Source organism: Rattus norvegicus, chromosome 17 (assembly GCF_021556685.1).
Source record: "Rattus norvegicus strain SHRSP/BbbUtx chromosome 17, alternate assembly SHRSP_T2T, whole genome shotgun sequence".
Lineage (NCBI taxonomy): Eukaryota > Metazoa > Chordata > Mammalia > Rodentia > Muridae > Rattus > Rattus norvegicus.
In genome coordinates this window covers 41,753,235-41,778,064 of record NC_141550.1, presented here as the reverse complement: position 1 = coordinate 41,778,064, position 24,830 = coordinate 41,753,235, and the positions used below count along the sequence as shown (strand labels likewise).

The following is a 24,830-nucleotide window of genomic DNA, read 5'->3' as shown; positions in this document are numbered from 1 at the left end:
AAATTCTTGGGAGGTGTTCTGGTTTAATGACAATGGCCTCCTATAGGTTTTTGTGTTCTAGTTGGTAGATCTGTTTGGGAAGGGTTAGGAGGAGTGTGTCACTGGGGTTGAGTTTTGAGGTTTCAAAAGTCTAGTGCCATTCCCAGTGCTCTCTGCTTTGTGTTGTGGTCAGGATATAAACTCTCAGCTGGTACCCAGTGCTATCCCTGCTGGCCACCATGTTCCCTGCCATGATGGTGATGGATTCTTGTCCCTCTGGAGGTGTAAGCCTCGAATGTACACTTCCTTCAAATAGTTGCCTTGTCTTGGTGTTTTGTTACAACAATACACAAGTAACAGGAAGTTAGATCCCAGAGCCCAGAGAAGCAGAAAGTGAACTGACCTGCATGTGACAATGCCCATCTCCATTCTAGAATAAGACAGAAACCCAAGTAACTACCATACTAGGGAGAAAATATTTTATGAACAGTAAAACACAAGAAAATGAAAACAAATCAAATATTTAGGAGTTTTTCTATAAAATAATATAGGTCTCCTGAAGCTAGAAAAGTTAGGAAGTAGAAAAAATTGGAGGGCCAGACACAGCTACAAGGGTACCTGATGTAAATTCAGACAGAAAAACAGAGCAGGATTTTTGTTCCTATGGAAATAGCATGGGAATTCTTGTAGGTCTGCAGTCAATTCTTCAGACTGTTATAGACTGTTGTTCCATCTGTGGTGAGGGAAAGGCAACACTTGGCAACTCATGGGTCACCAGTGCTTGCTTCAGACAGCACCAAAGTGTGGACCAACCCAGCATCCTCCTGTTGGACAGTAGGTTCCTCTGAGATCACAACTTTTCATCTTGGAGGAAGCTCATTAAAACACAGAATGTTAAGGGGAGGGAAAACAACAGGATATACTAAGGAGAGGTGGAAGATTCCATCCTGTAGGGAAGCTTGTTAAACTTGGGAAGTAAACAACTCCATAGCTTCAGGATGTCCCTGAAATTGACCAGAATCTCCTCCTTTCCTAAGTATAGAAAAGGTGTAAAGACTGCTGAAAGACATTTTCAGACCACTGAACTGCCTTAGAAGCAGAGACTAGCCAACTGACTAGAGACTCAGACCAACTGAGCCACCTGGACAGAATACTCCTCAACTTGCTGAGATGCCTACAGTTTTCATACTGTCCACCAGCTCTCATGAGCTGTCACCCATGGTGACCTTGATGATACAGTTGTCTTAGAGTCATTCCTGCTCCTGGGAGTAACCCTGATAAAATTCAGTTTCATCAAGTTGGATGTTAATGCTGTCTGCACTTTGGTCTGTCCTTGGTTGTTTATCTGCACTGAGCAGATGTCTACTCATATCTCCTCAGGAACCACCTCACTACACATAGTCCCTCAGCTCAGAACCTGTACCGTGCTGCAAAGCTGCGCTTACTTCACACAGGACCACAGGCTAGAACCTGTATCCAGGACCTGTGTTTATTGTATCTCTATCACGTTCTCCTTATTCAAGCCAGTTGCCCAGTACACCTAGTTTCTCTCCTAGAATTTAACCACTGAGGGGTGTGAACTTGTAACCTCAGAGGTCTCTTGGTTTAAGGAGCGGGACTCCATTCAAATCGAATCAACTCCTCTTCTGAGCTCTGGATGTTTGCTGCTGCATGTGTTTATACTCCCTTTCTACTTTGTGATTTTTGAGGTAATATGCTCAAGGGAAGTGCAATCTCTATAATGGGACCCTAAAATGTAGATCCACCATCCATGAGTAATCTCACTTTTTGTGATTGACCTATAGGAGCAGCCTTGCCATTTCTTTGTTTCTTGTCCTGTGTTGTCTCTAAGCAAAATATATTCCCATAAGCCCCAGGAATGCTGGCAGCAACATGGCAATCCAGATAGAGGCAGATGGTGCTATAGCAACCCAGAAGTATGTTTGCTAACATTTTTGGAGAAGTCAGTAACTTAGGGCCCTCATGATGTACACAATACCTTGAGGGCTTTTGGCCAGTGACCACCTCCACTGACATGTTTCTTCTTTAATTAAACAAAAAGGGACGAACTGTTGCAATGCAATATAATAAAACATTTCTTACATTCTAAGAGTCTGGAACTTTTTCTGGACCTCAGTCAGAGTTAATAATGCATGTTGAGGTTACTTAAGACTGCTAGTCTAGGGGTTGGGGATTTAGCTCAATGGTAGAGCACTTGCTTAGCAAGCGCAAGGCCTGGGTTCGGTCCCCAGCTCTGGAAAAAGAGAGAGAGAGAGAGAGAGAGAGAGAGAGAGAGAGAGAGAGAGAGAGAGAGACAAGACTGCTAATCTACTGCTTGTTTAACTTGCATTTAAGAGAACAAGGTAACCAGCCTTACTTATATTTCCCAGTAAGCAACTCTTACAACATAACACAATGTATAGCTTCAATCTTCAACTATCTGCTTCTCCATGGACCTGAACCAGAGTAATGCCTGTGTGTGTGCTCTGATCATTTGCTGGAAATGACAAAAATAGAGATTGATGGCAATCTCACAGAACAAATGGATACTGCCTGATAAACAATGGTGTTTGTAACAGTGTTTTTTTATTTGGCCAACTGAGGTCAGCCGGAGTCAGCGACTTAATTCCTTGTGACACTCTGCTAAAGATTTCCCTAAAGTATCCTTCATTTCTTTCCCCATGTAATGATTTGTGTGTGGAAGAGAAGAGAAGGGAAGGGAAGGGAAGGGAAGGGAAGGGAAGGGAAGGGAAGGGAAGGGAAGGGAAGGGAAGGGAAGAGAAGAGAAGAGAAGAGAAGAGAAGAGAAGAGAAGAGAAGAGAAGAGAAGAGAAGAGAGAACAAAGCCCTTTGTTGGGGAGAGACACATTCAGACAGATATAGAGGGATTGATTCACAAGACAGTCTACAGGCAGACATAGGTTCAGCCTCCTTCAACAGACAGGAGGGAACAGAAGGAAAATGAAGTAGAGTACTTACATCTTGACTCAGTCTTAATTAAAAGTTATTAAGGGCCAGCACTTTGATTTATTTTTTTTATTTATTTTTTTTTTTTTTGGTTCTTTTTTTCGGAGCTGGGGACCGAACCCAGGGCCTTGCACTTCCTAGGCAAGCGCTCTACCACTGAGCTAAATCCCCAACTCCTGATTTATTTTCTTAATACAACACCCACCCGTTAATGGTGAGTCAGGTTTATTAGTAATGAGCTCAAACTCATTACTGTACCTTTTCAAGATTATATGTTAGTTCATTAATTTAATGAAACACTTACACAGCCTCCAAATACAGCAAGAGTCCCCAAGAAAAGTGCCGTTTAGTACTTGTGGGCCCTTCCTAAGACTATTTACAACAGTTGACTTGCTAAAGACAGCTCTTTAGAATCTTTTGGATAGTTTCTAGGTGACCTGGAGACATTTTAGCTCTTTTTGCTCCTCTCACTGATGACCAGATCCTAAGAATGTCCAACTTACAGGTCTCTGCACCCGAAATGTCTTTCCGGAGGAGCTCCGCAGGTCAGCACTGTGTGTTCCCTGTAGCCTCCCAGGAGAATCCTCCATTTTCTGGCTGACTGCCCGCCCCATGGTCACCCACTAGGATGGTCCCTCACCCCTGTGCCCCTACCTGGCAACCTAACTGTCATTCTCTCATTCGCCTCCTGCTACACATTTATAACGCATAGTTTGGACAAGGAAAGTATCAGGCCATCAGCAATCTCCCGTGCTTAAGAAGGCTACACACCGGGGCTGGGGATTTAGCTCATTGGCAGAGCGCTTACCTAGGAAGCGCAAGGCCCTGGGTTTGGTCCCCAGCTCCGAAAAAAAAGAACCAAAAAAAAAAAAAAAAAAAAAAAAAAGAATGCTACACACCTCAACTTCTGCAGTGTTTTATCCTGCAGCCTTCCAACCCAAGCCTCTTTGGAGCCAGAGCAGCAGGACTCTAAAAGGAGAGCGATTAGCTGGGTAAGGCCTGGGAACCAATTCCAAAAGACTGACTTTGATTGGCTGTAGCTCTTGTATGAGACTCAGCCCATTTGTCTTTTAAGTTACTGTTTCTTACAGAAGAAGCCAGTAGAGGTCTTTCTTAAACCAAACACAAAGTTGATCTGGAAGAAAGGATCTGGAAACTGTCCACACATGTCTACTACACTCACTCTGAAAAAGACTAACAGAATTTTTTTAGTCAAAGTAGTTATTTGAAGGTAATTGTGGTGTGTGTGTGTGTGTGTGTGTGTGTGTGTGTGTGTGTGTGTGTGTGTGTGTTTTAAAGAATACGATCACATAGCATCTGAAATCTTTAGCATCTGCTTGTAACCTGCCTCCCTGATCTCCCCATTTATGTATTTGGTAAATGAATAATAGATTTATGGCTGTCTTTTGTTCTAGTATGATGAACTGTAGTGTAGAAGTTAAGATGAAAGAAGCCGCTTGCCTAACAAGCGCAAGGCCCTGGGTTCCGTCCCCAGCTCCGAAAAAAAGAAAAAAAAAAAAAGATGAAAGAAGCCCTTTCCTCCCCAGTTTGCTTTAGCACATAGTGATCACATCAACTGAGAAAACAAACTGGCGTGTCAGACTTAGTTTAATCCCAGGCCTCAGAGGAGAGCTAAGGAGCTGCACCTCTAGGCCTACTCTAGAGCCAGATGCTTCTTAGTTCCTGTGATGCATCTCTCAAATTTCCCTATTCAATTGGTTTCTGCAGTCAGCCTTGATTCAAGAGGACTGCGCTGGGACAGATGCTGGAACAGCTTGAGTGTATTTCCTCTGTAAGGTGAAAGTTGTGGAGCTTTCTTTGAGACTCAGGAGAAGGAAACATTACTAAGGATAAACAGTTGCCTGATTAGTACTCATCCTACACATTCGTTTTTGCCAAAGTGTTCCCATATCCAAATTTGCTCTAATCACATATGGACCACTTAGTGTTTTTTCATAAAGTCACTTCTTGTTTTGATGCTCCTCTGCTTGCAGTTCACACTGCTCCCCCAGCTCTCACAGGCTGATTCTTTCTTAGTCCGCAAGTTACAACAAAACCATAGCTTCCTCCAGGAAGTCCTTTGAAAACTCAGATACCTCCTCTATTCACCCCCACCCCGCCTCAGTCTTCCAAAGGACCTCCCCTTTCTTGCCCTCCTCAGTGGCAGCGCCTGTGCCTGAAGGGCTGGCACAGGATAAATGCTAAATGGACTGAGTAAGATGCAAATGGCAGGCAGAGCAAAGCAGGCAGGGCTACACCGTTCAGTATTCTCTTAGTATCAGGCACAAACGTGGGGTTGTCCAGTTTCAACCAACAATCAAAACTTATTAACTTTAGGTTTCAGAGAGCCCTTAAAGATAAGGGATGACTTCTTGAAAAGGCAAGAATGTGTTAACAGGTTTAGGATATTTCTGTAAACTGGAGACTGATTGTCTTGATTAGTGTTTTTATTGCTGTGACAAACCACCATGACCAAAAGTAACCTGGGACGGAAAGGATTTATTTCAACTTATACATCTAGATCACAATCCATCCTGAAGGGATGTTAAGGCAGGAACCTAAGCAGAGGCCATGGAAAAGGGCTGCTTACTGTGTTGCTCTTCATGGGAGAACTTCATGGGGAGCCTGCTTTATCATATATCCTTGGCCCACCACTCTGGGTGACACCACCCACAATGGACTGGACTCTTTCACATCAGGAACTTTGACTCACAGGCTAGTCTAGTGCTGGACATTTTCTCAGTTGAGGGTCCCTCTTCTCAAATGACTCTAGCTTGTGTCAAGTTCACAGAAAACAACAACAACAACAACAACAACAACAACAACAAACCTAACTAGAACAACAGTGTATCTGTGGAAGTTGTAAAGCCTTAGTTTAAGAATGGGGACAGAGGTCAGAATGTCTGAGGCTAATATTTGTTTTGTATTAAGACATTGTTATTCTCTAAACAGTACACACTGCAGTCTCCAAGATACGGTATGTCTTCTGATAGCCCAACAAAGTAAATAACAAGGCAGGCTGTGAACTGAAAGCCCAAGAATCTAGTAGTTGTTCAGTTCATAAGGCTGGATGCCTCAGCTGATCTTCAATATGTGCTGGAATCCCAAAGAAGTGTCCAACACCAGTGAGGGAGTGGATGAGCAAAGTGGGGGCAAGCAGGCAGATGAGCAAAAGCTTCCTTCTTCTATGCCATTATATAGACTTCTATCAGGAGGTATGGCTCAGATTAAAGGTGTGTGTGTGTGTGTGTGTGTGTGTGTGTGTGTGTGTGTGTGTTTTCCCACCTCAAGATCTGGATTAAAGGCCTGTGTCTTCCTGCCTCAAGCTCTAGATCAAAAATGTGTATCTTCCTCAAAGGTATGGACTAGAAATAGATTCATCCACTTCAAATCAAGTAAAAATATCTCTCTTTATATTTCTAGATCATTCCAGATATAGTCAAATTGACAACCAACAATAGCCATCACAGAAACAACTCCCTGCCTTGTCCTCCAAGACAGAGTTTCTCTGTATACTCTGTATTGCTTTGCCTATCCTAAAACTCACTCTGTAGACCTGGCTGGCTTTGTACTCAGAGATCTGCCTGCCTCTGCCTCCCAAATGCTGGGATTAAAGACATGCACCATCACTGCCCAGGTCAGAAACAAGTCTTTAAATAAGACATATACTGTTCATATGAAACTATAGTTGGCTTTTTATTGGTTTAATATAAATTAATACATGTAGTTGTTTTTCTGTTCTAAACTTCCAATGTCATAAGCACCAACAGATATTAGTTAGGCTTAGGCATGATGATATAAGCCTATAATCCCCACACTAAAGTGACAGAGTGAAGCCAGGTGTAGTAGAACACACCTTTAATCCCAGTACTCAGGAGGCAGAGGCAGATCTCTGTGAGTTCAAGATCAGCTCACTGCACATAGTGAATTCCAGGACAGCCTAAAAATACACAATGAAACACTGCCTTGAAAAAACAGTAACAAGGGGCTGGGGTTTTAGCTCAGTGGTAGAGCATTTGCCTAGCAAGCACAAGGCCCTGGGTTCGGTTCCCAGCTCCGAAAAAAAAAAGAAAAAAAAAAAAAAAAAACAGTAACAAAAAGATGGGAAGAGTCAAGGGCAGTGCTATACAGTGAGAGCATAACACAAGAGAAAAACCAAAACAAATCACAACAGGTATTAACCCAAGAGCACAGAAGCTTAATCTTCTCCATACATCCTAAGATCATAAATTGGACACAGTTGTGTGTGTCTTTAAACCCAGCACTCTGGAGGTGGAGGCTGGCCTGGTCTACATAGTGAGACCCTATGTTGAAGGAGGAAGGGCTTGGGGAAAAGAAGACATCCTGGGCCTAAGGAACTTGAACTGCTACTATCTTTAGTAAATCGAAGTCATATGGACCATAAGCTCAGCATGGACCTCAAGCCTCAAGCCATTCTTACTGAGCACGACATGGGACTCAGAAGTGAGTGTTTATTGTGGGGATGCCTGAGCCAGCTTCCATTCAGACCATCAATATGATTATTTCCTCTCATGTGTAGGTCACAGATACACACTCCAGTCATAGTATGTGAGATTTAAATCTTTGGCTTTGGCTATCAGTGGACCATTAGTTCCTACCTACCCATAGCTGTCATATAGGGCTGACCCTGAAGCTCTCCAGTACTTCCTCCATCTTTCTTCAATTTGTATTTACTTGTCTCCTTCCTCTGCAGTGTTGTAGAAATATAAAAATAAAAAAGTAAGGTTGTCTTTTACCCGGTGGGTCTACACCTCGGTGCCCCAAGATATCTGCTAGATATCTTGGTGGAAACATATCCCAGCCGCACACTTTCTTACACTCAAACCCTCACATAAAAGAACACACAACACAATAATCTTAGACCCAATTGGTAAGATATAATTGCCCACTTAAACATACAAAGCCTGGTACCATCCATCCCTTAGGAACATTGATAACAACCTGTAAATACACAGAGCAGAATCTTAACATCACCTGCCATGGCTTCTCCCCTCTCTCCGTCTGTCTCTCTTTCTCTTCCCGTCTCCTCCTTTTCCTTCAAACTTCTCTCCCACCCATCCTTCCTTCTCCTCCAATGACAGGCCTCCTTCTATCCTGTACCTGCCCCTCACCTGTACTTTACAAATTCAATGGGGGAAAAGGTTCTGATCAAGTCACCTGATTCCTGAGTATGTGACTAGGCAGCTGTCCTAGGGGCAGTGGAATTAGCATCAAAATACAGATAACTTCAGGGCAAACCACAACACTGCAGTTCTCTCTTCTTACATCCTGAGGCACCCTGTTGCCCTTGCCTAACATCCACTGTGGCCAGAGCATCATGTTGAAGGTTCAAGTTTTCTGCCTCTCCCCTTCTCACAATTTCTTCTCAGGAGAGAGCTGTATCATAGCAACAGTCCCCTAAGACTGGGTCTACTTAGGCCCATAGTTAGAAGAAATGATGTAGTGAACTGAGTGAGGCATGGGCCTGAAGTATGTATGAAGGCAGCAGCTGGAAGATGCTCCACATGACCTGAAGGACACAGAGTTCGCTCTACACCAGATAGTGCTGTGCTGAGGACTCTGGCTTCCTTACAAGGCTCTGGGAAATTGGTCTTGTCCTATATAGGAACAGGCCTCCCTCAGGTATTGTAACTCCCTGTGCTCCTGTGAATGCTGGACAGATAAACAGGGGACTGTCATCAGAACCGAGCCTAAAGAAGGGTCTCAGGGGCCCAGTGAAAGTCACAGGAGGACATGTGTAGATGTGTGATCTGTCTCTCATGTTGTAGAAAGAAATATCCCCACCCTCACAGTCCAGGAAGACGGCCACGCGGTGAAGACGCTCTTTCAGAGGTATGATTTTTTCTGGGGAGGACAGGGCTCGATACTGGCTTCCAAACATCTCCAGGGTCCAGAAGCCATTCTGAGGAACCAACAGGGCCTCCCCTTTTCTTTCAACACTGTCTTTACAAACGCCAATGGCCCACACCATTACATTTTCCACCTCTACCTCCCAGTAATGCTTTCCTGAGGAGAAGCTGTCCCTGCCCAGGACACATGGACGGCAGTCAAATCTCTCAGGGTTGTCAGACACACTCTGCCTCGAAGGGCCTCGTCTTACACTTCTCTGGTCAGCTGATAGGAAGAGCTCAGGATGAGCTGTATCTGGGTCCAGGACCACATCAGCTGTAGAAAAAAAAAATGTCTCAGGCTTAGTGCTGAGATCTCAGTCTCTAGGATATGCACAACCTCTCTTTCCCAACCCAGATCCCCAGATCCTGGGAGCTGATGTGGGATTCCTCTGTGTGGTAGCCTTTTCAAAGAAGTATTTTTTTGATCCAAGCTCATGATGAAGCTCATTTGTCTCCTAGGGACAGGAGCCTTGTCGTCTGTAGAAAAGACTGAGGATCAAAAACCCCAGAAAGTTTAGCAAATAAACAAAATGAATTGTTTCCCTTTCCAGCATTTTCAGACCTGTCCCAGTGTTTACCATGATGTAAGATCTCTGGAATTCCCTTAGTAGAAATCATCCAACTTGACTTGGACCAACAAGAGAGGGTGAATCTCTCATGCTCCCTAATGATGAGTCAATTAGAGAATTAAACTGAGTCTCACTACACAGTATCTTGGCTAATACAGGATCACCTCACTGGTCTCTACATTCCTTTAACAAATGATTTAAATAACAGATAAGGTTACCCACAAAGGATGAAGAAGGAGAACGAATGTTACCCAAAGCCAAGAACGTACAGCCAAGTCAAGAGGGAGAATACTCAGTCAGGTTTGAAGCCGCTCTGAACATATGAAGTTCTTGCCAACCATCTATACTATGGCTTGCCTAATCTTCGCTTATCATGTTAGACTAGTACCTTCCTTCCTCCAAGTTGATATGTCTGATTGTGACAACTTGTGATTGTGTGTCAAGTTAGACTGTGACAGTTTTGAATTTCCTCTTAAGGAGGAACAGTTCTTGTGCTGAGGCATCTGGTAAAGCCTGTATTCTTGTTGATGAAACATGAAAAAATAAATAAAGCTCATGAAGAAAAGGCAGCTATACGCTTCGGGTTCTCCTACTCACCTAACTCACTGAGTGTTAGTGGTCTCCTAGAAGCAGGAACGCATTTCTAGACACCTAGTTATTACAGCCCTGATCAGCCCAGGAAGCAGATTGCCTTTTTGCCACAAGGATACAACTGTTCACTCTAAACCACCTCCCAAGTAATAAATACCCAAAGCAGAACTGTCTTCTTCCAAACTGACTCAGGATCCAAGAGGAAGAGGTACTGTTGACAGAGCTATTCTGTATGGTAGACCTCTGCTACTCATGGATTACCTTCTTCTGGGAGAGAGAGAAAGAGAGACAGACACAGAGACAGGGAGACAGAGAGAGAGAGAGAGAGAGAGAGAGAGAGAGAGAGAGAGAGAGAGAGAGAGAGAGAAAGACAGAGATAGACATAGGGAACTGTGAGATGTAAGCTGTGGGGCTGATAGAAAGCTCTAGTGAGGGCTGGAGAGATGGCTCAGCGGTTAAGAGCACTGACTGCTCTTCAAGAGGTCCTGAGTTCAATTCCCAGCAACCACATGGTGGCTCACAACCATCCGTAAAGGGATCGATCGATACCCTCTTCCGGTGTGTCTGAAGACAGTAACAGTGTACTCACATACATGAAATAAATAAATAAATCATTAAAAAAGAAAAAAAAGCTCTAGCGATTCCCTGACCAAGCTGGAGTCCAGCATTAGTGGGTCGTGGGTCGTGGCCAATGAAGCACTCTCAAGCCTCTACCTCCCACTCCAGGCCCTTGAGTCTTTTGTTTGTGTCCTCCCTTGGTGAGGAAATCTCAATGTGTAAGAGAATACCAGAGACACTCACCGGCATGTAAGAGGGTTTGTCTCCATTCTGCAAATGAAGAGAGGTGAATGTCATAAGGTCATGGCTGAGCCAGCAGAACACAAACTGCAGAGAGTAGTTCAGGGAAGGTTAAACTTACGCAGTTCCTCTTGAAGCTGCCCTGAAAAGGAAGCAAAGTACTGTACTCAGTAAACAGCTGAAAGAATTTAGATTTGTCTTAAAGCAGCGCTGGCTCTTGCTACAAAACTAAACCCTTCATTCCCACCTGAGAGAGTTAATCTCAATTGTGACATTGACAGGATTTAGAATCACAGTGGAAACGAACCTAGGTTTGTCTGTTAGAGATGTTCTAGGTTAGTTAATGAATTTGAACACGGTGGCTCAGAGGGTAAGGGAGTTTACTGCAAAGCCCAAGTCCACTCTCCAAGACCCACAAAGGAAAGAACCAACTTCCACAAATTGTTCTCTGATTGATTTCTACATGCAGGCCATGGTGTGTCACCCTTCTATAAATAAATAAATAAATAAATAAATAAATAAATAAATAAATAAATAAATAAATAAATACATGTAATTTTAAAATGTTTGGGGTTCTGACGAAATGGCTTAAGGGTTAAGAGCACTAGCTGCTTTTACAGAAGACAAAGATTCTGTTTCCAACACATACATGGTGGCTTCTATACATTTACAACTCTAGTATCAGGCTATCCAATGCCCTTTTCAGACCTCTGTGGGTACCAGGCACCCAAACATTTAGGCAAAATACTCATTTACATAAATGTAATTTTTCATTTACTTAGTGTGTAGGTATATGTTTTTGTGTGTGTGCTTATGTGTGCACGTGACATGTTACAGAAGTGGTGGTCAGAGGATAGCTTATAGGAGCTGGTTCTCTTCTACCATATGGGTTCTGGGTATTAAATTCTGGAATGTCAGGCCTGGTAACAAGTGTCTTTACCTGCTGAATCATCTTGTCAGCTCCTGTCATAGAACTTTATCACAGTAATGAAAAAAGTAACTAATATAATAGCCACTCCTGAGAACTGTCAGAAACCAGGTGAGTGGACAGTGTTAGAATTTTCTTTGTTTGGGTTTGCTATTGTTCAGTCATTTAGTCCTGTGAATAATGCAATGTTTGCAGATTGAGTAAAAAGATCCCAAGGCTTAACCATTAGGATATGAGAGTTCTGAGCACTTCTGCTGCAACTATGTGCCCTCTGTCTAGTTCAGAGGGTGGTGTCCTTTCTTTTCCTCCTCTTGTACGTGGTCCTATGTGGCTTCGGCCGGCTTTGAACTCATTATGTAGCTGAGACTGACCTTAAACTCAAGAGTTGTGAACTTTCCTACTCTACTCTTTTATCTTCTGAGTTCTTTCTCTTTCCCCTAGCTCCTTACGTGCAGTTTCCTTTTCCTCATATTTGGCTTCTTTTTCAGCTGACAAAATCGATTTCTTCCTGTGGTGTTTCTTGACAAGGCAGATGCTTCCAGATGTGAGGAGGATCACCATTACTATAGGCAGAATGACAGCAGTGGCCACCATCCAGAGAGCAAGACTCCGCACGAAGGGTTCTGGAAAGTGAGGCAGAGAAAGGCTGTGAGAGAGATAGAACACTGGGGCTAAGAGCACTCCTTGTGGGGAACTCTCTCAGGTCCCAGACCTGGGATTTCTCCCTCAGGAACAAGGATGGAAGAAAAAATGATAGCTTTTTTTTTTTCTTTTCTTTCCCTTTTTTTCTGGAGCTGGGGACCGAACCCAGGGCCTTGCGCTTGCTAGGCAAGCGCTCTACCACTGAGCTAGATCCCCAACCCCAAATGATAGCTTTTTACTGGCTGACCTCTGACTGCTTTGGCTGTGGCTCAGGGGATTAAAACTGCAGAATCACTCAGGGCCACTATGGATGAATACCATAGATGCATGCCATTGATGAAACAAGGTAAGCAGGCTGCCAAACCTCTACAGGTGCCACCTTGCACAGGTCCCCAGCATTCTGTTCCAGGCTCTTGCAGTGCCTTCCTTCTCACTCTGCTCTTGCTGCATGTGTTCTGTTCTTAACGGAGAGACAGAGATCCTGGTCATACACATTAAATCTTTCCCATGTGCTGGGTGTGCTGGCACATAGCATAAGCCCAGTACTGGAGAGGCAGAGGAAGGGTGACCGGGAGTTCAAGTCTAGTCAAGTTTAAGTAGAGAGACCTGTTATTCTCCTTTCCTGTCCTCCCAGGTGTGGGGACTATAAACCAACGTAACTACTATTCCTTGCTATTCTACCACTGCTTATCACTACTCATTCACGTGGCTGGGACTAACTGACTTTCTAGTTGCAAGGGATATGGCCTCTGTTCGACTCCAGCCTTCAGGTCAGCAGAACCAAAGATCCTTCCCCAGACCATCCTCTAGTCTCCTGTCACTATTTCAGACATCGACTTATTTGCTGAGGAGCCTATCCTTTCAGAGCCTATCTCCAGAGGGCAGGGGACGAACCTGGAATGAGAATCACACTTGCTGTCTCCTGGCTGAGCAGAGTGTTGTTGATAGAGCAGGTCATGTTCCTCACACAGCAGTCCCTGATGATTATAGTCATGGTGACTCTGAAGAGGCCTTCTCTGTCTGCTGTATACTCTTCCTCCAGGGCGGGTACAACTTCATCGTATGGGTCTCTCCACACAGCTCGGGGCTCTGGGTACCACCCTCCAGATGTGCATTTTAGCAAGATGCTCCCATCCTCAAGAGTCTTCATCTGAATAAGCGGCTCAGAGCCAAGGCCTGGGAGGAAAGACCAGGGCTCAGCTAAAACAATGGCTGGTTTAGTTCCAGCACTAGGGAGGCAGAAACAGGAGGATCTCTATGAGTTTGAGGCCAGCCTAGCCTACGTACAGAGTTCCAGGACAGCCAGAGATACATAGTGAGACCCTATCTCAAAAAAACAATCAGTCAAACAAACAAAAAGAATGGCTGGGCTAGGGATGTAGCTCAGTAGTAGAGTACTTGTCTGGCATAAGCAAGGACTTCAGTTTGATCCTCAGCATCACAGAACAAGCAATAGTATTTCAGTGGGCTTGTCTTAAGAGATCTGCTCTTAAAGGTAGAAGCCAAGAAAAGGGAAGTACAAACTGGCGGACTTAGGGATACTGAATATGCAAGCTCCTGCAGTCTCTCCTCTGTGGAAGTGGAAAGATGAGGGAGGATGAAGCAGGAAGAAAGAATGAGATGATGGGTAGGAAGAAGGGCCTTGATTTTAGAGAAGGGACCGATGTGCCAACTGAGCTGGAAGCTCTTCATGAACAAAGGATTCCCTCACATTCTCCACTGTGCTGTAGCCTCAGGGCTCACCACAGCCTAGATATCTACATTGTCTCCTTAAAGGCTTGTTAAGTTTCTGACAGAGACTCTAACTGTCTCATTTCTAAGTAGGTAAGTTAAGTCCAACCAAAAAAAGTCAACTTAGAACTTCACTTTGTGCTCTGTGGAAAAACATCTCAGTTGCTTTAGCCTTGTGAGATTCTAGACTAATACAAGAATTTGTCAGGTTGTCACAGTCTTAATGAAGCTTTCTTACTTTAAGACACTGTCCTTTCTAGCTTTCAGGGTTTTCCATCTCTCAGGGCTAAGCAGAGGGAAGGCACTGGTTCACAGCTGTGTACTAACTGCAATAAGGGCTGCTACCATGGAGATGAGTCTTGACATTTAGAGGTGCTAGGGACTCACTCAGGTAGGTAACATATAGTGCTTTCCCAAATTCACCTACTAGGCACCTGATGTAGTCAAAACTGTCACCATTCAATGTATATCATTGTATTTAGATATGTGGTTGTGAGACATTTCTGTCGCTTTAGGCACACCCCACAAACTTCTATTGACTAGTTCCTTTTAAGCTTACTCAATATTATACCAAAGAAAGGAAATTAAACCATTCACTGATGCCCCAAGCTTTGCGCTCTATTTTATTTTTTGTTGTTTGTTTGTTTGAGATAGGACCTCACAGTGCAGTTCAGACTGGCCTCAAACTCACAGAAATCCTTCTTCCTCATATTTTGTGTGCTGGAATTACAAGCATATGCTACCACACTGGGCTAAACAATTTGATTTTTCTGTTTGTTTTTGAGACAAAAGATTCATATAGCTCAAGCTAGCCTTGAATTGGATATGTAGTTGAGGATGACATTGAACTCCTGATCCTCTTGTGCCTATGTCCCGAGTGCTGGAGTGGGAGTACAGGTGTGTGTCATTATGTATGGATCTTCCATTTGATTTTGCCCAGGAAACAAAGCCATAGACGCCCAGCCTCACTCAGAAAACTTGATGTGGAATAAGATTCAAAAGAACTTGGCCAGCCAGACCTACATTTGAGAGACCCTGTCTAAACAACAACAGCAACCACAACTCCCAAACAACCACACAAAAACAAACAAACAAAACCCCCACAAAATTTGGCAATCTGAACAAAACAATCTTATAAAGCATTCCATGGGGTTCAGAGACAACAGACTTAAGGATGAAATCACCCAGACAATCCATCCAACAAACAAAATATGAATTAAAAAATAAATAACTCAATCAATAAATCACCTGCTCTTCCAGAGGTCTTAGGTTCAATTCCCAGCAACCACATGGTGGCTCACAAACATCTGTAATGGGATCTGTTGTCCTCTTCTGGTGTCTCTGAAGAGAGCCACATTGTACTCACATACATAAAATAAATAAATCTTAAAAAAAAAAAATCAAAGGGTGCTGGGGAGACTGCTCACTGGTAAAGCACTTCTTGTAACAGTGCAACAAGTGCTTTGGATCCTCAGCAGCTATACAAAAGCTGAGGTGGTCTCATGTCTGTGACCCCAGTCCAGAGGCAGGGGATGAGGAGACAGATGTATCCTTGGCCAGCCAGGATAGCAGAGCAGAGATCAAAGTTCAACAACAGACTAAGTTGGAAAGTGACTGAGAAAGACACCTTTGGCTACTATAAGGCATACACACAGGTAAGAACACACATATCATCTAGTTAAACATTTTATAATGCTCTAATTTAGAGTAGGACAAGTCTGTGCAACATGCTTACAAGGAAAGAATTGGGGTTCCTGGAACCTACAAGCACCACTAGCCAATCCTGAAGTCCTGCTGTGAACAGGATCAGGTTACAAGGGTCAGAAAACCTTCCTACCTAACAAAACATGGCTCCCTTCCTGCATGCTCAGTTTAATTGCCATTTCTATTTGGAAGCTTTGTAAAATGCTCCAGGTAGTAGTCTTACTGTTCCTCTACAGGGCCACCAGTCTTAGTACATAATTCTGCTGCTCTAATTAATATTGACATTATCTATTTACGTGTCAATTGCTTTCTCTACAACTATTACAAGGAGAAATGGGGAAAAGGGCAAGGCAAGATTAGCTGAGGATGGTGAAGTTGGTGATACAGTTTGTAATCCCAGCACTTGGTAGGAAGATCAGAAGTTCAAGGTCATTGTCAGCAACAAAGTGATTTTAAGCCTGGTCTGCACTGTAAGATTAATATTAACCAGTGAAATATCTATTGTGGTTTGGGGGACAATGCTTGTTTATCTCAGGTACTCCTGCACATTTCTAACAGTGCCTGTTGCTCAAGAAGCAATGGCCACAGCTAAGCAGAGCTCATTCAGGTGGACTAGAGAAATAGCCCTCCCTGTGTAAAGGAGATTGCAGGCAAGAAATGTGCTAGTCTGTGATGAGCCAGAATGGAGGAGACAAATTTCCCCAAAAAATCACATTGGGAAAAGTCAACAGAGCAAAGCAGAGTGACTTACTTGCCACCCTGAGCCTGATGGTTGCCTGGTCATAGGACCTGCCTTCTTGGAAGTAACAGTAGTAGATGCCATTGTCATAGGTTGTGACATTGTGGATAATGAGCGCAACTCTTCCCTTGCTGATGTCTGTGCTCATGAAGGTGGTTCTTCCTTGGTATGGTACCATCTGCTCCTCTGGTCTCTCTTGATGGCCTCTGTACACCAGAACTGCAGGGGAGAAACGCCACCGGAACCACCGCACCTCCATGTCTTCTGCATTTCTTTCTGGTGTCAGGTGGCAATGTAGTGTGATATTCTCTCCTACCATGGCCAGGATTGGCTCAGCTGGTCCTATGACAGTAAACTGGGCTATTCAACAAAGGGGGACAATCAGACAGGAACTACGGCTGTTAAACTTAACTCATGAGGTTTATTTTGTTGTTGTTTATTTTCATTCTGTAGGTCCTAAGAGTGAACTTTATAGTGGCCATTTTGTGTTACAATGTTATACAAAATAAATGTATCAGTACACTCAGACCACTCAAGCTGTGATCTGGACACTGTCTTGGTTAGTTTTTTTTTTTGTTTTTTGTTTTTTTTTTCTTTTTTTTTCCGGAGCTGGGGACCGAACCCAGGGCCTTGTGCTTGCTAGGCAAGCACTCTACCACTGAGCTAAATCCCCAACCCCACTTGGTTAGTTTTTAATTGTTAGTTATACTTGACTGAACCTAGAATTGTCTCCTAAGAGGATCTAAATTGGGAAACTGCTTAAGTCATTGGCCTGTGGGCATCTTTGTGGGAGATTCCCTTGATTGATTGTCAATTGCAACAATGTTAAGGCTGCCCACACCATTGCCTAGGCAGGGGGGTCTTACCTACATTAAGAGCTGATAGAAGCCAGCAAGCAGTATCTTCAAGGACTCTCCTGCACTTGGCAGTGAAGTTAGTTCCCTGGTTGGAGGTAATGCCATGTGGGATAGCAAGCCCGCCTGCCTTCAAGTTCCTCTCTTGAATTCCCTCCATGACGGACTGTGGCTTGCATTTGTACCTAATTTGTACCCTTCCCTTTCCTAAGTTGCTTTTTGTCAGGGTATTTATCACAGCAAGAGAAATGGAAGTAGAACAGATACTTTTGGATCATTTAATGTAGGGCCCTAGGAAATTCTTCATCCAGTATGTGGCCTGGAGAACTGAAAAGGTTGGACAACCTTGGATTAGATAAGTTATGTCCAAAGCCACAGGGGCCTCCTAGTGGGCTGGTAGCTGTGGCTAGAGGGCAGCATTTCTGGGAACAATCGAAGGAGGCCGCAAATATTTTAGGAACAAAATGCTACCCACGTGTGTAGTGCACACCCATGATCCCAACACTGAGTAGATGGAGGCTGGAAGATCGGCTCTTCAAAGTTATCTTCAGCTTCATAGCAAATTCAAGACCAGCCATGAACAATAACAAAATAAAACTAGAAAACCAGAACCGACATGACCAGAACACTGCAGTCACCCTGAGCATTTAGTGTAGCTCCAGCACTCAGAAATACTTGTTCTTCAGCCCAATGCCTGAGTGTGGTACAGACTCAGGATTCAAACCATAGCCCGTGCATGCTAGGAAAGCACTCTACTGACTGAGCCACATTCCTAGCCCCCTTGTTTTGTTTCATGAGACAGCATCTTATTAGGTACCCCTGGCAGGCTTTGAACTTGTGGCAGTCTGGACTCAGCCTCCTAAGTTTATAGGTATGTACCACCACACCTGGCAAGGTAAGAGTTTAAACATTGCTATTTGATGATGTGGTGTTAATATATATCATTCAAATCTACTTCATCTATTTTTAACTCTTTTGAATGTTGCCACTTGGACATTTACAGATTTCCTTTGATGTTCTAGCTGCATTTCTGAAAGACAATTGGGATAAATCCATCGTTCACATTCAGAAGGACGAGCCAACACAGCTGCAATCCTCCTGCCTCTGTCTGTCAGTAGAACTGTGGCCATTGCTTTCTGAGAAGCTGATAGGAGGAGAAGCCAACAGCTGTACCTGAGAGCAGCGCAAGCAGGCTGAGGACCAAGAAGAAGAGAAGGGAGGCTAACGGGCAAGAATGCAGAGAAGTAGCAGGCTCCATAGGACTTCAGGACAGAGTCACCTAGTTCACGTGTGGACAGAAAACCTAGAAATACAGAGGATAAGTCACCCACGATTCCCATGTACATTACACCTTTTTGTCCCTACGCTGGCCTCATGAGCACTCAAACGCGTGCCTTGGATTTACTCTTTTCTCCTATGGAACTGGTTAAACCTTAATAGGTGGATTCGCCAAACATTCTATTAAACAAACAACATAAACACCTGGAAGGCAGTTTTCTGCTGTCTTAGGTTCAGTTGTCTTTCCAGAGTCCGGTTTCTTCAGCTGCCATTTGATATCCCTCCCCCTCCCTCCTCCTCCTCTTTTCTTCTTGAGCTCCTCCTCCTCCTCCTCCTCCTCCTCCTCCTTCTTCTTCTTCTTCTTCTTCTTCTTCTTCTTCTTCTCTCTCTCTCTCTCTCTCTCTCTCTCTCTCTCTCTCTCTCTCTCTCTCTCTCTCTCTCTCCCTCCCTCCCTCCCTCCCTCCCTCCCTCTCCTCTTCCCCACTTCCCTCCACTTCCTGAACCTCCGGGTCTTTCTCCTATTTCTCTACCTAGTTCTTCCTACTCTTTCCTCCTCCCCTCCTCCCAAATTGTCTTCCCTCCCCCCTCCCCCGTCTCCACCGGCTCCCCCCGGGGAACCACAGGTAAAACTTGGGTAGGTGAGGCTACCCCTCCCCCAAGGTGTTCTTTCCAGAGTCAAAGATCCGGCTTTTCCCACCCAGCAGTCAGAGTGGTGCCCTATCCCCCCCAGTCCCGCCCCCTCCTGCGGCCCCTGCCAGGACTCGGAGTGCTCCCTGCCCCCTTCCCTACCTTCTAGAATTAATTGCGTTTTCTTTTCTTCTCAGACCCCGAGAATGCTGATTATCTTGCCTTTTCTCTACTCTCTACTCTCTGCTGAGCACAGTCGCCACCAGAGAACAAACTGCTACAGTAGAGAAGAAAGAAGAACTTTCCGCTCTCCATTAGTCGCAAAGTGCCGGGACTCATGACATCAGACCTCAGCGGACCCACTCCGCGTGCAAGTCTCACAATTTCCATTGAGCAGTTTAGAGCCCGGTATTGGCCTGCCAGGAGTCATCAGCCAATAGTATTCCTGTGTCTAGCTGTCACTTGTTACTAGGTAGTGAAAAGAAAATTATACGAATTCTAGGTTTAGAAATATAAAATTAAAAGAGTTAGCCCCAAAAGCCACAAACTCAGGGCTAAGCCCTGCCGCCAAGAATAGCAGGCCATAAAGATAAAGAAAAGGAATGCAGGAACCAGCTCAGGCTATCGAGGACTGACCCATAAACCATCCAAAGACGTCCCCCCAGCTTACTCAGAGTCATACTTTAACCAGATGTCCTCCAGACCCTGATAAGCCCCTACTTGTGCTTTTCAGCCATTGTGTCCTGCAGAGAGCACTCCAAGAAACCGGGCAGCCCAAGCCTAACCAGAGGTGTTTCAAATACAAATGCTCCATCAATTTTGACAAACTTTTAAAAATAATGAGGACCTGAAGACCCTACCCTTCTCCTGATTTAGTAGCTCTGTTCCAGGAACCAGGGGGGCATAAAACCTTCTGGCGTCCCCTTATCTCCTGGAGCCATAAAACAATCTTGTAACTTGTGGTGCATTCCCCTTTGACATCCCCCATCCCCTGGTGCTCACAGCCTCTGCCTTTAAATACTCTTTTTCCCAGCCTCTCGGGGTCGACACCTCTGTCTCCTGCGTGGGATATGTGTCGGCCCGGAGATCTCTGTAATAGGTCTCCGTAATAAACCTCGCCTTTGTTTATTACATCCAAAATGGTCTCTCTGTGTCTGGGGTCCGCGATTTCCCAAGACTTGAATAAGGGTCTCTCTGCGTGGGATTTTTCAGTAGCATACACAGAAACAATCCTTTCTCCCTCCTGTCTTCCTTTTCTTTTCCCCTCTTCTTTCCTCTTATTCCTTCCCTTTCATCCATTCCTTTCTTCCTCTCTTCCTCCCACTTGAGAGATCCTGGAGTTGTGCCTGTTGTCCAGAGGTCTCATCCCTATGTGTTGAAGTGTATGTGAGAAAAAGGGAGGTAGGGAGTCAGACACAATCCTGGTGTGCTGACTCACTCCTTTAATCCCAGCACTCAGGTGCACTCAAGCTCTTTGAGTTCAAGGGCAACCTGGTCTACAGAGTGAGCTCCAGGACAGTCAGGGCCACACACAGACACTCTGTCTCAAAAATCCAAAAAAGAAATGGAGGAGTGGGAGGAAAAGCAAGACTCAGAATGACCAGTGACCTTTTGAACTGTATCCTAGATTCTTAGAATTTTCTCTGGGTGTATCTTCCACACATACTCAGAAAAACATTCCTATTCTATCCTGTTCATGTTCCAGACCTCTGACTCATATAGTCAGTGGTGTAGTAAAAATGGTTGAACTTTGGAGAGTAAATGACTTAAGGAAACTTTCCATAGACCCATGGGTAGTTCAGCAGGCTTAAATACTTGTTCAAATGAACAGATACATACAACATTTACTGTTTGGTCCTTGTTTCTTAAAGTCCTGCATTGCTGCTGTCTTTGGCCCTGGCCAGCCTTTTGTTTTGGCTTTCTTATACCAAACTTTAGACCACTTGCTAATTTACCCATGTAATAGTATCTTTGGATTAGAAATGTTTTCCACTAGTGTGATTGTCTGTGAACTAGAGGACATCATTTGATCAAGTTGAATGCTGTCATATATTTCTGATTATGTATTCTACTAATCTGCTTAATAGGATCTACAGAATCTGATTCCAATCATGTTGGGCACTACTGTTTCTGCAGAGAAGAGCTGTAGATTGTTTGCAAGCAACAAAGAGCTTTGAAACTGGATCTTGAATTTTCATGGTAGAGATGGGTTACACTTTATATGATCTTAGTAATGATCCCATTCCCTTCAGACCCAAATGTTGGTCATCTGTCTTTATTCTGTTTCTTCTCCTTTTCAGTAGACTGCCCTTAGCTGGTTCTTCAGTAGTCTGTCACTATATATGAGGATTCTTTGGGTTGTCTTCAGAGACCTAACTGTCATCAAGACATGAAACTTTTTTCAGCTAGAAGCAGCCAAATCAAGTTAATACCTAGCTACTAAATGACTGTAAGGTAGTTAGTATGCTAACAGCAGGTTTGGAGGTCATTGAAACTCCGTGTCATAAAACAGGACTTTGATTGCTACTTTTAAAAGGGGGGATTTGAATGATGTCTTTGGCCCTAGTAGACACGACATTGTGAACTTCTAGAAGGATCGTATATGTAATTACTATTGGGTAGGAGGCTTTCTTTTTAAGATGATTTTTTTTTAAATTTTCTATGTAGGAGTATATGTCACATGTGTGAAGTTGTCTGTGGGTAGTCCCCTGGAACTAGAGTTACACTCAATGGCTCTGGGTGTTGAAAATAAAACTCCTGGGCCTCTGGAAAAGCACTAAGTATTTTTAACCAATGAGCATCTCTCAAGTCCACTAGAGACTTTAAAAATGAAGAACAAAGTCTTAGTACTGTCTACTTCCTTAAGAGTTAAACAAGTCAGGCATGACTTTATTTTTTTATTTTTTTATTTTTTTTTGGTTCTTTTTTTTTTCGGAGCTGGGGACCGAACCCAGGGCCTTGCGCTTCCTAGGTAAGGGCTCTACCACTGAGCTAAATCCCCAGCCCCAATCAGGCATGACTTTAATTCCAGCACTCAGAGGTAGAGACAAGCCTGTGAGTTTGAGGTCAGCCATAGCTAGTAAGACCCTGTCTCAAAAGAGTTAATCCAAGAATGCCTGGCAATCATCTGGACAGGAAAATCCCCTCAGGAAAGCTGTCTGCTAAAGTGACTTTAAGGAATAATATGAAAGCTGCCTGAAAAAGTAAATTGGTATAAAGGCCATCTCTTCATTCCTGAGAGTACTTTGTTCTACAGTGGCCTGTCCACTATCATCTCTCCAGTGCTCTTATTTAACCTTGCAATAAACTCCATTTTTATTCTACATTCCACTTTCTATATCATATCTGAATTCTTTTGGAGAAATCACAAAGCTCAGGGGAGCTAAAGAGTATGCAGGAAAGTCCCTAGGAACAGAGAGGCAGCTCACTAGTAGAGTCCTTGCCTGGAATCTCTGAGTCTATTGGTTTAACCTCCAGTATTGCAACAAAAATTTTCATACATTTGACTGGCAAGATGACTCACTAAAGGTATCTGTCACTAAGCCTGATATCCTGAGTTAGAACTCTGACCCATGTGGTAGGAGAGAACTAATTAACTGAAGCAAGTTGTCCTTTGATTTCACCTGAAAATATATTTCCAACATGCTTACTATTGTCTTATATCTATTTAATGAGTCATAGCTTTTGATTCATCACTAAAAATAAAAGATCTCAGATGTAATGTAGAATATACAAGGCAAATACATTTCAAAGTTGGGAAATAGGCCTCTGGGCATGTCTGTGAGAAGTTATCTTGATTATGTTATTTGAAATGGGAAGACCTCCCTACTGTGGGTGGCACCATTCCCTACACAAAGGCTCTGAGACTATATTTAAGAGTGCAGAAAGTGATTTGAGCACTGACATGAATGTATTCCTTGCTCTGTATTCCTAATTATAGATATGACATGATCTGTTCCTTCAAGTTCCTGCTGCTGTGACTTCTCTGTGATGAACTGTGATCTAAGACAAACCCTTAAGTTGCTTTCATAAGAGCATTTTATCATAGAGAAAGAAAATAAACTGACAAAAATTAAAGGTAAATAAGAATGATATTCTTCCCTGCTTTCTTTCTTCCTTCTCTCCATCTCCAGACAATGATTTGCCACCTATACCCTGTCTTTCAATGACTATCCCTTGACATATACAAGTCTAAAAGAAATAAGCATCTTGCTTCAGAGCTTGTCTGAGAAAGGTTAGGGATTAAGAATCTGCAGGCCCTGGGTATCTGAAAATATGGACCCAGCAAAACTAGATATTATGAAGTAAAACTTCTTGAATTCTTCACGTTGGCCTCTTTGAAAGAAAGAGAAATGGAATACAAAGTTATGCCTGAACACATTGACTTTTACTGTCTATCAGAAATGACTAGTCTAAGACCAAGTCAACTTTTTAAAAATTCTGTTCCACTGATCAGGGCCTAATAGGAGCAGTACTTGGTAAAATGTTGGTGTGAATCAATGAGTAATGTGTTTTTCTTCCCCAAATGAAATTTTAATGTTTTTTCATTACATTTGTATAATTCAAGAGTGTAGCTTGAAGTATTTTGTATTTAAGAAGATTTAGATCTATTTTATTTTATAAAAAAGTTTCGTTTGCATGTGTGGTCACATGGGGCCAGACAGGGACATCAGATTCCCTGGAGTTGGAGTTACACATGATTACGAACCAGCATATGAGTGCTGGGAAACAAATCTATGTCTTCTTAACCATTGAGCACTCGCTCCAGCACAAGGTTTTGTGTTTTTTTGAGATATAGCACAAGCTGCCTTAATCTCCTTGAAGAGATCTTCCCATCTCTGCCTTCTTCGTGCTGGGATTACTGACTGTGGAAAGGTTTTCAGGTAATTTTTTTCAGACTGGTTTTAAACTTTTTCCTTTGTTTTTTCAAGAAGCCAAAAGGGGCCTGGCTATCCTGGAACTCTCTTTGTAGACCAGGGTGGCCTCAGATTCACAGAGCTCTGCCTGCCTCTGCTTCACAAGTGCTGGGATTAAAGGCTGTGCCACCAATCCTTGCAATTTAAAAGTTTTTATCGTGAACATTTGCAACCAACACAGAAATAAATAGACAAGAAAGAAAAAAAAAAGAAAAGAAAGAAGTAAATAGACATGAGCTGTTGTGTGTTAATTAGTTCAATTAAGCCATTTTCTTTTTTTTTTTTAAAGATTTATTCATTTATTATATATAAGTACACTGTTGCTGTTTTCAGATACACCAGAAGAGGGCATCAGATCTCTTTACAGATGGTTGTGAGCCACCATGTGGTTGCTGGGAATTGAACTCAGGACCTCTGGAAGAGTAGTTGGGTGCTCTTAACCGCTGAGCCATCTCTCCAGCCCAAGCCATTTTCTAATATGCTTACAGAGTGTTGTGTGTTATGAATTGATTAGATGTTTACTTGTCAAGTATAAAGAATAAACATATTGTCTTAGTTAGGACTTCTATTACCATGATGAAAAAAATCAGCAAAGT

At 43.4% G+C, this 24,830-nt stretch overlaps 1 protein-coding gene across 4 annotated transcripts; it reads right to left on the bottom strand.

Annotated features, from left to right (window-relative positions):
• Positions 1 to 6,622: 6,622 nt before the first annotated feature.
• On the bottom strand, positions 6,623 to 19,705 carry Btn2a2 (butyrophilin, subfamily 2, member A2). 4 transcript variants are annotated; one of them, XM_087590650.1, is made up of 9 exons: positions 19,481 to 19,670; positions 18,587 to 18,716; positions 16,572 to 16,919; positions 13,280 to 13,561; positions 12,750 to 12,845; positions 12,193 to 12,366; positions 10,937 to 10,957; positions 10,819 to 10,845; positions 6,623 to 9,131 (listed from the first exon to the last, which is right to left on the bottom strand). In XM_087590650.1, exons 2-9 carry the CDS (start codon positions 18,669 to 18,671, stop codon positions 8,497 to 8,499), a joined length of 1,668 nt encoding a protein of 555 aa, XP_087446776.1. In that variant the 5' UTR covers positions 18,672 to 18,716; positions 19,481 to 19,670; the 3' UTR covers positions 6,623 to 8,496. The 4 variants fall into 4 exon arrangements, with proteins under 4 accessions (XP_087446776.1, XP_087446777.1, XP_087446778.1 ...); NM_001408693.1 differs by lacking the exon at positions 12,750 to 12,845 and having other exon boundaries at positions 7,821 to 9,131; positions 19,481 to 19,705; XM_087590651.1 differs by lacking the exons at positions 16,572 to 16,919; positions 18,587 to 18,716.
• Between the last annotated feature and the right edge of the window lie 5,125 nt (positions 19,706 to 24,830).